At 38.2% G+C, this 15,210-nt stretch overlaps 2 protein-coding genes across 4 annotated transcripts in view; one reads left to right on the forward strand and one right to left on the reverse strand.

The window, feature by feature from the left end:
• CMSS1 (cms1 ribosomal small subunit homolog) overlaps positions 1 to 15,210 on the forward strand; it is a 227,782-nt gene that overhangs the window by 67,749 nt on the left and 144,823 nt on the right. The window lies entirely within an intron of this gene.
• On the reverse strand, positions 1,595 to 14,597 carry LOC128804338 (filamin A-interacting protein 1-like). Its single transcript, XM_053972007.1, has 4 exons — positions 14,328 to 14,597; positions 11,984 to 12,157; positions 4,727 to 4,905; positions 1,595 to 1,799 (listed from the first exon to the last, which is right to left on the reverse strand). Exons 1-4 carry the CDS (start codon positions 14,595 to 14,597, stop codon positions 1,595 to 1,597), a joined length of 828 nt encoding a protein of 275 aa, XP_053827982.1.

Below are 15,210 nucleotides of genomic sequence, written 5' to 3' on the forward strand. Positions count from 1 at the left end.
AGAAGCACAGAGCGTGAATGGATGAAGAAAAGACATAAAGAATAAGACCTATGGAGTGCTATGAACAGAGCAGAGGTGGACAGTGGTAAGTTTCCAACTCAGAGTACACTGTGGAACACTCAGAGAAATGAGCCCAAGGTGGAGTCACAGAAACTGTGTGGGTAAGAGCTGAAAGCTCATTTGTGCCCAAGGCAGCCAGATTATCAGAGAAAGTGAAGATGGATTAAGTTCAGAGCTTTGCCAGAAGAAAGAGATATTATTAAGCTTTTGGTTGAACATGATGCAGAAGCCAGACCAGAATGATGCCTACAAGGAAAGTGAGGGAACAGGTCTTGATGCCTGAGCTTGCATCAGGAGTCCAGGCAGCCAGCACAGTCACTGACCTTGGGAATCTTTAGTAGTCAGCTGGACAAGGATCTGAGCAACCTGCTTTGACTGTGAAGTTAGCCCTGCACTCAACAGGTTGTGCTGGAGACTTCCAGAGACCACTTGAAACTTGTGTCACTCGATAGTTTGTTCCATTAATTGACTGGCATTGAGGGTGGCAGCAGCTGGAGCAAAAAGCAGTGTTTTGTACAGTTTTGTTAGATGAGAAAGACCACAGGTGTGAGACTTCTGCAGATTAGGTTTCATGGAAAAAGACCCTCCTATTAGTAGATGATCCTTAAGATCTTATTAATTCCTTCTATACTAAACTGCAGAGTTTTGTGCTAATATTTGAATTCTGTGAGCAAAATTTATTATAACTACCTTTAAAATGTATTTACATTGCCTGTTAGTGAACTCCTTTTTTTTCCCTGTCCTTTTGAATAACATTGACCTCTTAACAGGTGTATCTTCGTAATAAAGCTTTGCCCTTTTGTATAGTTGAGAGTCTGTATAGACTATAGAAAGTTTGAAGGTGGAACACACCTATAGATTGGGACATTTCTTCCTTTCATACAGTTTAACTCTCAGGTACCTGTGATTGATTTATTTTCCTGATACCTTCCTTTCCTTTCAGTAAATGGAAAATGGGGAATAGCTGTCCTTAAATAATATTTAAAGCTTCTTGAGACATGCAGTGGAAAAGGACTGTGTGAGCGCTAAACATTCTACTATTTTGCTCTTTTGTTTCTTTTTTTTGTGTGGGGTGGAGAGTACTATGTATAAGCATAAATAGTTGTATACATATGGCATGTGTTTTCAAACTGGGAACATGCATATCTGGAAAACCTTTTAGTTTCATATTTTACCCTTGTAAAATGTTTTCTAAACCAGCAGCTTTTATTATTTAACGCTGCTGCAAAAATATGGAATGTGGATAAGTGATTTTGGACAAAGGCATACATCCTCAGGGAAGATACAGTGGACTCTGAATTAGAATCTGAAGTAAGTATTCTTCATAGTCCCTAATCCTTCTCTCCACCTTCCAACCCTGTGAAATGCAAGCGCTTCTAAACAAGGCCAGTAGATTTTATGGTATGATTCTTCAGGTGCACCTAGTTGTCTGTGTATCCAGCTTTTGGATTTATTATTTTTTATGTTTCTCTGAACTTTGGTGCTGCTGTTTCTTTAAGCTCCATCAACACAACCAATTTTTCCCTTCTGGACTCTAGTTGACTTGGTCTGCTATACCACTGTGTACAGGTTGTCTTGGTGTTCCTGTCTGGTCTACACACACACACACACCCAGAGAATCATTGATGCTGAAGTGCAGGAAAGACCTATCCAATTGTCCATTGGCCTCTTTTTCTCCACAGAACTTTTCCTCATATGCTAGGAGCTTGTCAGGCTTGTGGCTCGTTTGTGGCTCCATGCTTTAAAAGTGTGACTGAAGATTAATTACTACAATGACAGTAGCATAGTTTTATTCTTTGTTTGCTGGTAAATGTCTGTTGTAAAGGATGAGACTGTTCACTTTGAAGATCAGTCTTTGTCTCTGAACTACAAGAAGACTCTGAACTACAATAAGGAGGATTAATTTTTCGCTGGCAACAAGAAAAATACTTAAATTGCCTAAAGGGTTAACACTAAATGCTAATCTGGTTCTCATATCCAGAAAGTTTTCACTCATCCTGTCATGAGCTTAACCTCCCAAATCTGACAATGTACAGTTGCTGAGGACAGTCTTGTTGCCTTCCTGTGAAGTCCAATTCTTGAATGGTTAAGGTGAAGAGCTTTTACTGAGTCATCAAAGACTCTTATATTTTGCACAATCCAAACACTAACTTTCCATGGGAGATACCATCCATAAAGGGCATAAGGCAATACAAAGGCTGTAGAGATGAAGGGTTCTCTGGTTTATGTAAAATATGATCATCTGATAAATTCATGACTAAAATTTTAATTTAAAAATTCTTCAGTTCTGTTTTTCTGAGCACACAGGCAAGAGAGAGGAAGTGCTTTCTTTCTGCCTTATTTAAAGATATATCCAGAACAGTTTGTAGACTTGGATCTAAGTCTAAACTAATGATTTCTTTAATCTTGCCATAAGAAGTAGTTTTCAGAATCTCAGCATCACTGTCTCATAACATCTAAGTTTTTTTCCTTTTGATCACAGTCACATATTATTCATGTACCTTCTTTGGCTTGTATACATTGTATACCCTCCAAGGATATCTTTAGCATAAACTGTAGTCTTGCTCTTTGATAAAAGCAAGGCACGTCTTTGGCTAATTGAAAGTCAGGGATTTTGCTTTGAACCTGAAATACTGTTTGGAATGCTATATATCCGTCATATAGAAGAGGATATTGCTTCTGGCTAAAAAAGAAGAGGAAGTTCATTTGTGAATCCTTCCTGTTTTTGGTTTTTTTTTTTTTTTTTTACTTGTATTGGGGGTAAGGAAAAATTCATGTCATTGATTTTTGTATGAAACTTTTTATAGAGTTCTATTTGTTCTTAATCCAAATGCAAAGTTTGCATTTGAGAAAATGTAAATTGGAGTAAGAATTTTCAAGTGGAAGAAAAGGTCACTTTGCCATGTCAGGTCGGCTCATGTAGGACGAGTTGTGTCTTAACTTGGTGAGGTTTTTTTGGTTGTGGTTTTTTTGTTGTTGGGTTTTTCTTTTCTTTTTTTTTTTCTGTTATGGCAGGCAACTGTGTGGAGATCTTGGTGGTGACATTACTTGGCAAACAATTTGGAATCAGCTCAGTAAGTGACATCACATCCCCTTAAGGTTTTCCACATAAAATACATCCTCAGAAAAAAAAAAAAAAAAAAAAAAAGACTTAATCTGAAAGCTATTATTATATCCTCTAAGGGCTCTTTAAGCACCTCAGCATTCCCCCTCTTCCCACCATTTTCCAGGCAGCTTGACTAAAAGTAGCAAACAACAGTGGTAAATGCTTTACAGTCTTTTTGGGAATGGGAACCAGAGGTGGGGCAGAGGGGAAGTGATAGAGGGATATAGAGAGGGACAGGGAAGAGAGTTTTAATCCAGTGTCTGTCCTGTTTAAAAGAAAATTAGTTACTCCAATGCTTAGTCTTTCCATCTGTGCAGCTTTTCACAGTGTGAGCACATTGTTTGATGTAACATTTTACCACTCTTAGCAAGTGGAGTTGTCTACATCTCTAGCAGAGATGAAAACTTCCCTTGATATCTGAGTTTGATTCCTGATTGATGATGATTCCCAAGAACAGTTCCTAGCTTTTCTCTGTGTGCCTGTGCTTGCCTGCATCTGTACACATTTTCCTGAGGAGCAAAGCATTTTCTTCCCTGGTCTCTGGAGCTGCGAACTGTAAATCTGGCTGTGAGCTTGTTGTGTGCTGCCTTTGATCGACGTGCAGGAGAAAGGTGCAGCACATGGGGTGAACGCTGCCAGAATACGTAGGACATGATGTTACATAGGCCAAGCAAAGGAAGAATTGTCTATGCATCATGTGAGTTTAGAATAAGCTTGACGTACACCCAAACATTTCCATCTGTTCTTAAGCGAAAGGAAACTGAGACAATATTCTTCCATCTTCTGGGATAGCTATACAGGGAATAGGAAATGTTCTTTGATTTTTTTTTCCTTACAATGTGTTCAGTTTTATTGCAGATTCAAAGAAGGCACAATATAAAGTGACTTCTTTTAAAGACAGTAAATTACATTAAATTTTTAATTCTTCTGAGAATTGGTATTGAAACTGTAACACTGTAACACTGTGCTTAAACAAGCTGTGGGACTTCTAGGTTACTCTCAAGAAATAAAGCTGTTCTTATGGGTTTTATGCCAACTCTGGTATGAGACCTTTGTCATTCTTACTTTCAAAGCTTTCTGGAAATTATCCTCTGCCTTTGCTTCCTCTCTATGTATTTCTGTGTTTTGTCCAAATATTTACTTTTCCTCATGTCTTTTTCTTCTGCTATGAAAGGCTGCGTGTCTGATGGTGTCTTCTGTTCCTTACATACTGTAGAGTGTACTGAGCTTCTAAAACACACTGAAAGGTTCACCTGCTTCCTGTTGGTTATAATGTCATACATCTGCATGTGTCCCTGTACTCTTTGCAGTGTAACATCCTTAGCATCCTGCAACAGTGCTGAAGAATCTGCCAGCTGTTTGACCTACCTTGCTGGCTGATGGATATGTAGACATAATTGTTTGTTGGAAGTCATTAGTTATGTTTTCCCAGTGGAACTCTCAAAACACAACTCCGCGAATATGTCTGATTTTTAGTGGATGCAAAATAAAGCAGGGAGATTCTTAGATGCAATGTTAAATTCTACATATTCTTAGTACTATGGTAAGAAAGAACCTTACCTTTCACATTCTTGTTCCAGCAAGTTTGTAAACTCATCACTTTTTTCCATGTATTTGCTGTGCTTCGTCTTCTCTTCCTCAAGTACATGCAGTGTCTGTCTGTGTGCTTTTTCCACCATTAGAAGTTGTTCCAGCATTCTTCTGTGAACTTCTTTCTGTTTCTCTACAACTTTATCAAGCTGCAAAAGAAAGGGAAAAACTCCTGAAGTATTTTGAAACTTTTGCTTTCTCCTGAAGTATTTTGAAACTTTTGCTTTCTTGGGCTTTTATTACTAAAAGAATTTTAAGAGCAGCTTAATAATATAATAATAAGCCTGGTAGCGAGGTCATTTCGCATCAGTTTAATTCTGTCAGTCTAATCCCAAAAAATTAGAAAAAATAAGGTACTGTTTTTCAGGACCCTCAGTAACCATCTTTTCCTCCTCCCACCATGAGTGATCCTCAACTTTTCTTAACTAATTAACAGTTACTGTTCCCTGGGTTGTGCTTTTCTCATTGATCTCTGTAGTAGAGAACCAGATGTCTTGGCAGAAGAAGCATCGTCCAGTGGTCACACAGTGGATGACTGACTTTTGGTTGAGTAGAAATAGCTGCCTCACTTATAACTGCCTAGGAAATAAGAGCATTAAATTGCTTTTGTAAGGTAGAAGTAGATCAAAAAGCAGTTTTCTGGTTTTACTTTAAGTGCATGGTTGTGACAAGAATGTAAAACAATCCCGTTTCTTATGCTTACTCTGAGCATGGCTCTGGGTTTCTGCAGTAATTTTTTAATAGTTAGAAGTATTTCTTTTTATGGTGGTATTTCCTATTATGTTCCTCAGACTGCACGTCTTGTTGAGGTCTTTATCTTTCCGATGGCACCTTTATAGCACAGTTTTAGCATAAAATTCCCCTCCCTTCTTCAAGGATTTCTACTTTACACCTGATCAGAAAATCATTAAGGTTGGAAAAGGCCTCCAAGAGCATCAAGTCAAAATTTTGACCAAACACCATCATGCCAAATAACCATAGCACTAAGTGCCATGCCCCGTAATTTCTTGAACACTTTCAGGGATGGTGACTCCACCACCTCCCTGAGCAGCCCATTCCAATGCCTGACCACCCTTTCAGTGAAAAATTTTCAATTTTTCTAGATATTACTATATAGTGATATTTGAATATAAATAATCTATTTTAGCTTTTGGCAATAATTTTTAATTTTTCTAAACCACAGAGATATTGGCATTACTGTTCACTAGACTTATGCTGTTAAAATAACTCTACAAACTTAGAGAAAACTGTAATTCTCAAGATTCTGTTACAGTTTTGAATTCAGTATGTGACTGAGTTGTACAAGTGTGTAACCATGAGTGGTTTTTCTCCTTGGGCATTACTGATCAAGCTGAAGTTTCAGGGAGGATCACTGGAGGCCGTCAAAAGATCTGGGACGAGTCTGTATTTGTGAGCAACTTTGTTCCCTGCTTGTTCCCCTTTGGAGACTGCTTCCCTCATCAGGTCAACACAGGAATCCTTGCGTCCTTTTTGGAAAAGAGAAATTTTGAACTCACAGCCCAGTGCCTCCTTCTAACCACAGTCTATTCTAGTAGGTCAATCTGATTGTAGTGCTTCACTCTGTTAATAGGAAAGAATTCACAAATGGGCAGTGTGGGAAACAAATCTGGTTCTGGTTCTCTGATGTTTCCCCCACAAGGAATTCTCTGTGCCACAAGAAACACTGGGGTTTCAGATTTTTAGGGCCACTGCTTGTTTTGGACAATTTAATTCCAGGGAGTATGATTAATTATCTTTTCCTCATGTTTATTCACAGTTTGGCCAGTAGAAATGATGACGGAGAGCTGGAATGCCTAAACATGACTTTCTTGAATGAGTGAGGATATTATCAATTTATGCTTAGGTTTCCAAGTCTTCCCCTGCTTTTCTCAGCTTCTTTTAAAGCTGTATATATTCTCTTATGTTCCTCTTAAATAATTGTTAACCTTTTGTTGACACTGCTGTGAATGAAGAAAAAGGAGTTATTGATAAGGCTTTGAAGATGGTTTGAGTCCAAAATATTCCAACAAAAATGTGAACCATTTTTTAAAACTTCCTGCACTTTCTACTTATGGCATTTTCTGTTGTAACATAGCTGAGCTTGTTTCATGCATGATCAAGAAATACGAAGAGACCAGTGATTATTTGTTTTTGTGCTATTTTGTGGTGCTCCTACAGCAGATCATTAAGGATTTTTTATCTTGTTCACTGGTCATTTGCATGCTTTACCCTAGCAAGGTGACTGCTTTCTGGAATCATGATCCTGAAGCAGGACCTTCCCTGGAAAAACATTTCTTACCTAAACCCTTGCATATACAATCTCTTTTAGTAAGCAAGAGTTGCCTTATACAGGAATCTTTTGGCTGTGATTTCTATATTTTTTAAAGCAGTTGAAAACTGGATTGCCTTAAAAGGTCAGGTTGAGGAAAACTGTCCATTTTAATTTCTTCACACTCTCCCTTATTTTACCAGAAGTGGAAATTTTAAAGATTGAAATCTTTGTTTAGCTTCTAACTTACCAGAAAGATGTTTTATCAACCTTCCCCCCCACCCAAGATTTCAGAGGGGTTTTTGGAACAGGTATTACAGATGCATGAAGTGCCATCACCTAAGTTTCTAATCCTTGTCTTTTTAAAGATGATGCTGTCAGGTGAATATACACTGTTGTCAGAAAGCAATCTGGCTCCTCATTTTTTACTAAGTTCTGATGCAGTGCTGCTTGCAACTATGGCTCTGTTTTGATAAATTGATATGAACTGGACATCAGCTTTGCAGGAGTGCCTGCTGGTCTCATCCTCAGTGTGAGGTCAGGCAGGCTGCATGGGTGGGGTTAAGAAAGTAAAGGCATTTATGTGGATTGGACCACCACTTTGAAAGTATATGTAAAAATCGGAGGGGATATGTAAATTGCTGTCATAAGAAATCACTGACATTTCTGGCTACAAGCTAATGAGATGATGAGATGAATGAGATGATCCTGGTTCTGAACACGTAAATGCTTGAATGAGTTGAGGGCTCGTCATCAGCCAAGCAACATTAACCAAGTATAAAATAGTCCTCCTGGTTGGTGTAAAGGATGTGGGATCTGCCAGGAGGGTTTTATATGTTCTGTATATTTTGTTTGCTGTAGAGTACTTGTTGAATGGCTACAAGAGGTTAATTCAAGCAGAAATCTAAGTAGCATGTATGCAAAAATAAAAGTTATTAATTCCAGGGTTTTGTTTTGCAGCTCTCTGTACTTTACACTTCACAGTAGTACATTTGCCACTGTTGAGATTACAACAGTTTGGATTACAAACTGGTGTTTGGGATGGGTGAGGTGTGTATTCAAGGCAGGGAGTTGGAACAAAGAATTTTAAATGGGAAAAAGGAGAGTAGTGTCTTGGGGAGACCTGCTCACATGAAAGAGTAAGAGAAAAGTATAAGCTGCTGTATTAAAGCAGTTTGCATGTTGCAGTTTTCTCCTGTTGCTGGGACTAGAAGATGCATTTCTGTTTCTTTTAAGCATGCTGTCAAATCATTTCTGCTGTGAGCATTTGTGGCTGGGAACAAGGTGGAGAGTGTGAGCTTGGGAGGGAAGGAAAGAAGTGCTGGGCCTGTCTCCTGGCACAGGTGGGTCATAAAGGAGGGGGTTGGAGAGACAGCAATCCTGCATCACAATTAATGCACACACTTGAGGTCTGCATGGTTGATATGTAATGGGAATGAGTATTTGGCCTTGTGACACTTGTGTGTCCCTGTGCAGCACACCTTTCCCTCCCTGCCCAACCACACAGAGCAGAGCCTGGGACTGGGTTGCTGCACTTCCGTGTGGATTGTTGAGAAAATGATGTGGCCCTCTGCAAGATAAGGGCACCTCCCTTGGGAGCAAATTTGACTCTTGCATTTTCCCTGTGCGATCTTGTGGCTGACTCCTATGTCTCCAGCAGAGAAGAGAGAGAAGTCATGTGAACCCCTGCTGATGTGAGATCCTCGCACAGAAGTGTCTCCAGCAGCCCCAGGTTCCTCAGATTGCTCTGGCCAAATGCTAGATCTGCCCATGTAGAAATACCCATTTATATGCATGCACACAAGTTTACTCAGCCTGCACAGTTCTTAGCTAAAAACCACAGAGGACTAATAAGCAGCAGTATAAATGTCTTCTGTTGAAAATTAAAGTGATAAAATTTTAATTAAGTGATTTGTTGTTTTGTTCTTGCTAACCATATGGGCTTTTTGCTAGAATTAATACTTGAACACGCTGTACAATACAATGGAAAATCAAAGGCATAGCCTTACGTAACTGTGAATAGTTGAGCAAGCTAAAAATTCACATTAATATAATAGTTTAACTACATTTTGCCACTAACTCTTGACTGAAGTCAAACTAGGATGGTATATTTCATACCCATTACATCAGAACTGAACTGTTCATCTTTCTCTTTTTGGACTGTTTTGTGTTTGGTGATGTGCCAGAAGAAAATACAGGGTAGTTACATTTTTTATCCTAAATTCAATGTAACATTATTCCTGTTAATAATATCCTCATAGTCATTGTTTATAAATGTATAATACTGAGTTTAGGATTACCAGAGATTTTAGGAGCACTTCTTCCCTTGGCGTTTTCAACTCTAGCTGAGCCAAATTTCTATGCAGATACGTTGGTGGTCTTCTCCTGAATGCCACCTTGTCAGCACTGTTGTTTCAGCCTCTTCCTTTGACTGACTTATTGGTGCCCTACAGCTGTGGTCCTTGGAAAGTTTTGACCAACACTTACCAGATGTTGTGAGGACACAATCAGATAGACTTGGTTAAAATACTGATGAGGGTGCATTTTTCCCCAAGGTGATCCGCAAAGGGATTCCAAAAATTGATTCAATTTTTAATTATCCTTGATGGATGCAAAATACAGGCTTTCCTCTCATTTACTTCTTTTAAGAGGAGCTCTCAAAGTGGTAGGAGGTCCATTCTATTTCGAACAGTGAGGCACATGATTTTTTTTTATCTTTGCCTATATTATTGGGAAAATTAGAAACCAGAATCTGCTTTCTGACACCATGAAGAGAAGAGAAAAAGACACTACAAATTCTGCAGTGTCTTCATCTTTATCTCTCTTATCTTATTACCATCTCTGATATTTTTATTCCTTTAAAAAACCATTGTTTATTTAGAATCGGAGAAAATTATTCTTATATTGTTATTCTGCATTTATTGAAATGTTGAATACTCTTCATTGTCTATTCAAGAGAAGTGGTGATTGATCTGAAGACAGATTTTTTTCACAAAAACTGACTACTTCTAAATTTATAAACCATGCAGAAATGGAAAACCTTTTCAGGCCTTTGAGTCAGAAACAAAACCAAAATCAAAGTCTAATTTCTTTTGTGGCTCTCAAATGTGAGTGCTAAGAGTCATCTTATGTGACATTTTTTATGTTGCAGAAAGAAATAGCTGTAGAGCAAGTTTGATTGAAAAAACCTGTTTTCAAAAAAAAAAAAACAAAAAATTTTTACTATCTCCTCATGGCCAAAGAAGAAATGGTTTTGGTATGTCACACTTCTCATGTTTTGCAGAGGAAGATGTATTAATGCTGCTTTCTACATTTTTTCACTTATGAATCTTGTTCCCAATGTGTGAAGTTGTCCAGTCATCAAATTTTCCCATTACATTCTTAATCAAATTTGCCAAGAAACTTTATGTTTAGAATAGGTAAGAGAATTGTGAGAGAATGGTAAAGGAATGGAAATCTTACAGTTGCCTTCTGAAATTAATTGTAATTTCACTTGAGTTTTGGGAAGATTCTCTGTGTTCAGAGCTACCAGGCAAAACTCTTAGGGGTGAGATGCACATGCAGATACAAAGGTACGTTGTCCTCGTAGCAAAGGGGGAAATTTAAATGGTTCCTGGACTTGGTGGCTGGTTCCACCTCTCCTCTGGTCTTTATATGTGTTTTAAAAATACAAAAAGAAAAAAGAAAAAAAACTCAGAAAAACAACAGAATGGATTCTGACATAATTCAAGGGGATTTTGGAACTGAAATTGTGGAATGCCTGCCTATTATAGCACTCTTTGGTTTACCAAGACCAAGAAGTGGCAGTGGTCCTTCTACCCTTTCAGTTGCTCTCAGGATGTTTACCTTTGCCTTTTGAAATTGCCAAATCCAGCGGTGCTAGAAATTATTTCTCTGCCATTAAATGTAAGAAAGAAAGTGTATAAACTTACGTGGAGTAACAGACTGGGTTTATGTTTTCAAACTGTTTTGGACTTCTCAAATCATTTCCATTTGTGCTCAAAGTTTCTGTGACTTAATCCCACAATGTTCTAAAATAAATTAAGCTTTGCAGACGAACTTTATCTGTTTGGGATTATATCCAGAGATTTTAACCTTTGAGCTTCTGAAATAAGAGTTGACCTTTTGCCTGACATAATTTTGTCTGGAATGATCTCTGTGTCCTTAGGTACATTTCTATTGAAAAAAGTTGGAAAACACTTGACAGGAGAATTTTATTTATAATTTCTGCTTTTGTTTTGTGATGTTTTATCTATACTGAGCAGTATGTTAAAAAGTGTTTATCTGAATTGGAGACATCTACCTGGGATAAAAAACCACAATCTGATTTATATGAAGGTGTTTTAATATCCAGTGATTTGCATTGCAGGGCAGAAATTAATCAGATAACATTGTTCAGAAAGTATGGCAGCTGCTGCTGCAATGTAATTAAACTAAATGTTACTTAGGTATGACATGAGAATATTAGATTTCTGCCTGGGTGAAGTTTCTAATGCCAGCTCATTGTAGTAACTCTTAGACCAAGCAGGTATCCCCATGACTGCTCCCGAATTAATGGGAGCAGGGATATGCAGTGGTGCACAGCTGTGTCGTTGCTACTGGATGGGCCCCTGCATCCACTGGTTAAATAGGCCTCCATGAGACGAGTTGAGACTGGCAAGGCTTCTGATTGTATGGGCTTGGAATGTGGATAACAGAAAGGGAAAAGGAAAGAAAAAGAAGATGGTTTGAATTAGACAAAGTCGTGTCTGTTGATGTGTAAAGCCCCCCCAGTCTGCAGTATAAGTGAGGATCATTAGATTCAGGTCCCAGCTGGACTCTGGACTTTGTTCTGCCCTCACTTACACTCATGTTCCACTCCAGATTTAGAGCTCACTTGCCTCCTTCCCCAGCAGTGGGTGAGATTTTCTGTTGAATTTGGTGGGAACTATGGTTAAATATCAATTACTCATTCTTACCTCTCCCATAGGCTTTTCATAGACATCTTCTTGCCATTGCTCAGCCTTTGTTTGAATAGCATCTCGCTGGAGTGCCTCTAACACCTTCTTGGGAGTAACAAAGCCATATTGTGCTTCAAGCAAAGCTAAGTCAATTTTTTCAGCCTTAAGTACTCCTATAACTTCATCTTGAGCCTGCAGAAACAAAAATTAAGACTTTATCTTGTTAAACTGTATATATGTATTTACAGGTTAGCTCTCTGCTTTTGATTTTAAGAAAACTGAAGAACTTCTGAAATAACACTGTGTATGTAAAGTACTCCAAAACAGTAAGTAATGTGAAGATAGTTGAAAAGCATGAGGGAAGTATTGGTCTTTGTATTTTATTAGTTTAACATAAGCTCCAAAATCTTCAGACCCTTTGTGTCTTTAATGATTAGATTGTTTTGCTGTTTCTGGACGAATGTTTAGCATTCACAAGACAAAGTTTCAGGGCAAAGTTTGGCTTGTGGTATTAGAAATTTACTTGTTGGTGCAGGATGGTGGGATGTTTCTTGAAACTTGAAAGTGTTGTACATTCTGTATGTTTTGGATGTAGATGACTTCTATAGTTTAAACCCACTACAAGTTGGGTTTTTTCCTGCCTCTGTATCCTCTGGTGATGAAGGTTGCCCTCTGCCTCCATTGCAGTGATACAAACTACATGAACTGTCTCAAACATTCCTGCTTTGCAATCATCTCAGTTAAAAACAAGTATGTGCTAATCCTAGAAGGATAAAGTAGGAAGGAAGGAAATCAGAGAGAAGGATATACCAGCGGATGGTAACACTTTTAGTCTGACTCCTTTTGGGTGGAAGACTTCTGTATCCCAATTTATGACTGTTTAAACAAATGTAAAATATAAAATAGTCTATTTATAATCCTTAGCAGAAAAAAATAGAAGAGTGGTCTTTGTATACCTTGAATGTTCTGGAATTTGGAAAGGGATGACATCTAAATTAGAAACTTAGTTATGATTGGATTGACAGCTGATCTTCAGCAATTTGACTTGGCATTACAGGAGATGGAAAATAAGGGATAAAGATGACTTCCTCTCTTTTTCATTCATAGTGCTGCTTCCTTTTAAATTTCAGATGTGATTTTAAATGTTCATGTCAGGCTTATTGTTTTCCAGTTTCTCATTTCCCTATTCCAACTTTAAACTTTAATAATTGAAGAGTGTGTATATATATATTTATTTATATGATGCACATATAATGAAGAGTGTGTGTATAATATAAATAAATATATAAATATGTGTGACATCTGAATTTTAACGTAAATTAAGAAAGACCAAGTGGGCAGGAGAGAAATGTTTTGCAAACATGGAAATTGTTCTGTTTGGATAATGAAACAATGTGTAGAAGTTTGCCTTGGATCTACCCTCAAAGATTGGTGTAGCTATTAAATATTCATATCACATGTGTGTTCTATTCAGCATGTCTGTATTATTATATAAACATACACACACGTTAGGAATAGAACTACCCCAGTACTGTCTAGGTTATAAACTCTGACACCATGTGCTACACCCATTTAGGCCACTTTGGCCAGTTTGCTTTTTTCTCTGCCTGTGAGTAGTTTTAGAGTCACTGCTTCTGTGAAATAATCCTGCCACAGAAATATTTTCCCTGCTCACTGGAAATCTGGTTCCCACTTCCTGAAGTTATATTTGACCAGGTTAGGCATCATTTACTACTTGACAGATGGGTTCCGTTTCTAGGTAGAAAAATGCTCACTCTTAAAATCTAGTAACTTGTGGGCTAAGTGGCATGTAACACTTTTGCTTTGTTTTATGGGAAATAAAATGGCTATTTTGATTTTGCTAGCCAAAAGTGTTAGAATACTGTTAAATGAGTTACTTCTTGTGAAGTGGCACATACTGTTTCATAGAGAGTAAAGCTCATGGCTTCATAGGAGTGGGAGGATAAGACATAATTAAGTAAAATATCTTAAAGGTCTGTAATATGTTCTCCATATCAACCATACAATGACAAATACTTTGTATTCAAGATACTTAGAATGGGGCAGCACAACTAGAAAGTTTTATGAGTTGTCTGCTTTGAGAGTTACTTGTCATATAAAGATGATGTTTCCTGTCTGATGAGAGTTACTTGTCATATAAAGATGATGTTTCCTGTCTGATAGCTATAATAGCTATAATTTTGGGGTGGTTTTGTATGCTGCAGTTCATATTTGTCCTGTATCAGACTGTATAAGGTGTTTTCTTAACATAAAAGCAGCATATGTTTGTGGTGGAGGAGGGAATGGGGGTGGAGGGCATAGTGTCTTTTAATTTGGAATATAAAGTAGGACAATACATTACCTGTAATTCACCCTCAAGGACACTGAGAAGAAATAGCAAGTCATCACGAGAGAGATCCTCTCTTTTCTTGGCAGAGCTTTTTTGTTTTTTCTCTGCCTTTGGACTTCTCGGGATGGTGCTGGCTTGGGCTACATCATCCTTCTCTTTCTGCCGTGTTTGTGCATTTCCTTTCCCACTGTAACCAACCTCTTCTTTGTGGTGGTCTTTCACCCTTGGCTGCCTTGGCTTTAGTCTGGTTGGGCTTTCGGTGCTGTTACTTCTGGAATGCATGGTTTATATCTCTGAAGCTGAAGGAAATTGGGGAGAAAAGTAATTGTTTTAGTTAACAGAGACTATTACTATAATTGATGGTGGGTGTTATTCCCTCTGGAATGGTAATTCTCCTTCTGCACAAGGCTGTTTGTCATTTGACAAAAGCTGACAATCTTATGCAAACCAACAGGACTGGGCTGTGATCCTTACTGGATGTCTGTAGTGAAGTTAGTGTTTACTGGTCTTATGCCATTGTAACATTTCCCTCCTTGATACTTCAAGGGTATCATCTTTAGCAGCAGAGCTGGATGCATCACTGCAAACCAGTGTTTCCTATTTTGCAACAAGACCTAATTCACCTTTCAGGTAGATACTTATTATGGAGGCAGATTTAGGTTCAGAAACGTTTCACTAGGAAGAGCTTTCTGTTCCACTTTAATAGTGTCCCAGCCTGTGTTCTGTTTTCCTCTGTCCACCCAAAGCAGAGCACAAAAGCAGTACTCCACTACTAAGAGCTACTCAAGCTGCATTATCCATGTTTGGCAAAATGCAGAGACTAACAAACATATCGAGACTGTAAGAAGTGAGCAGCACTGTAAATGCTCCCTCCCCAACACCACCACCACCACAA

Source organism: Vidua macroura, chromosome 2 (assembly GCF_024509145.1).
Source record: "Vidua macroura isolate BioBank_ID:100142 chromosome 2, ASM2450914v1, whole genome shotgun sequence".
NCBI lineage: Eukaryota > Metazoa > Chordata > Aves > Passeriformes > Viduidae > Vidua > Vidua macroura.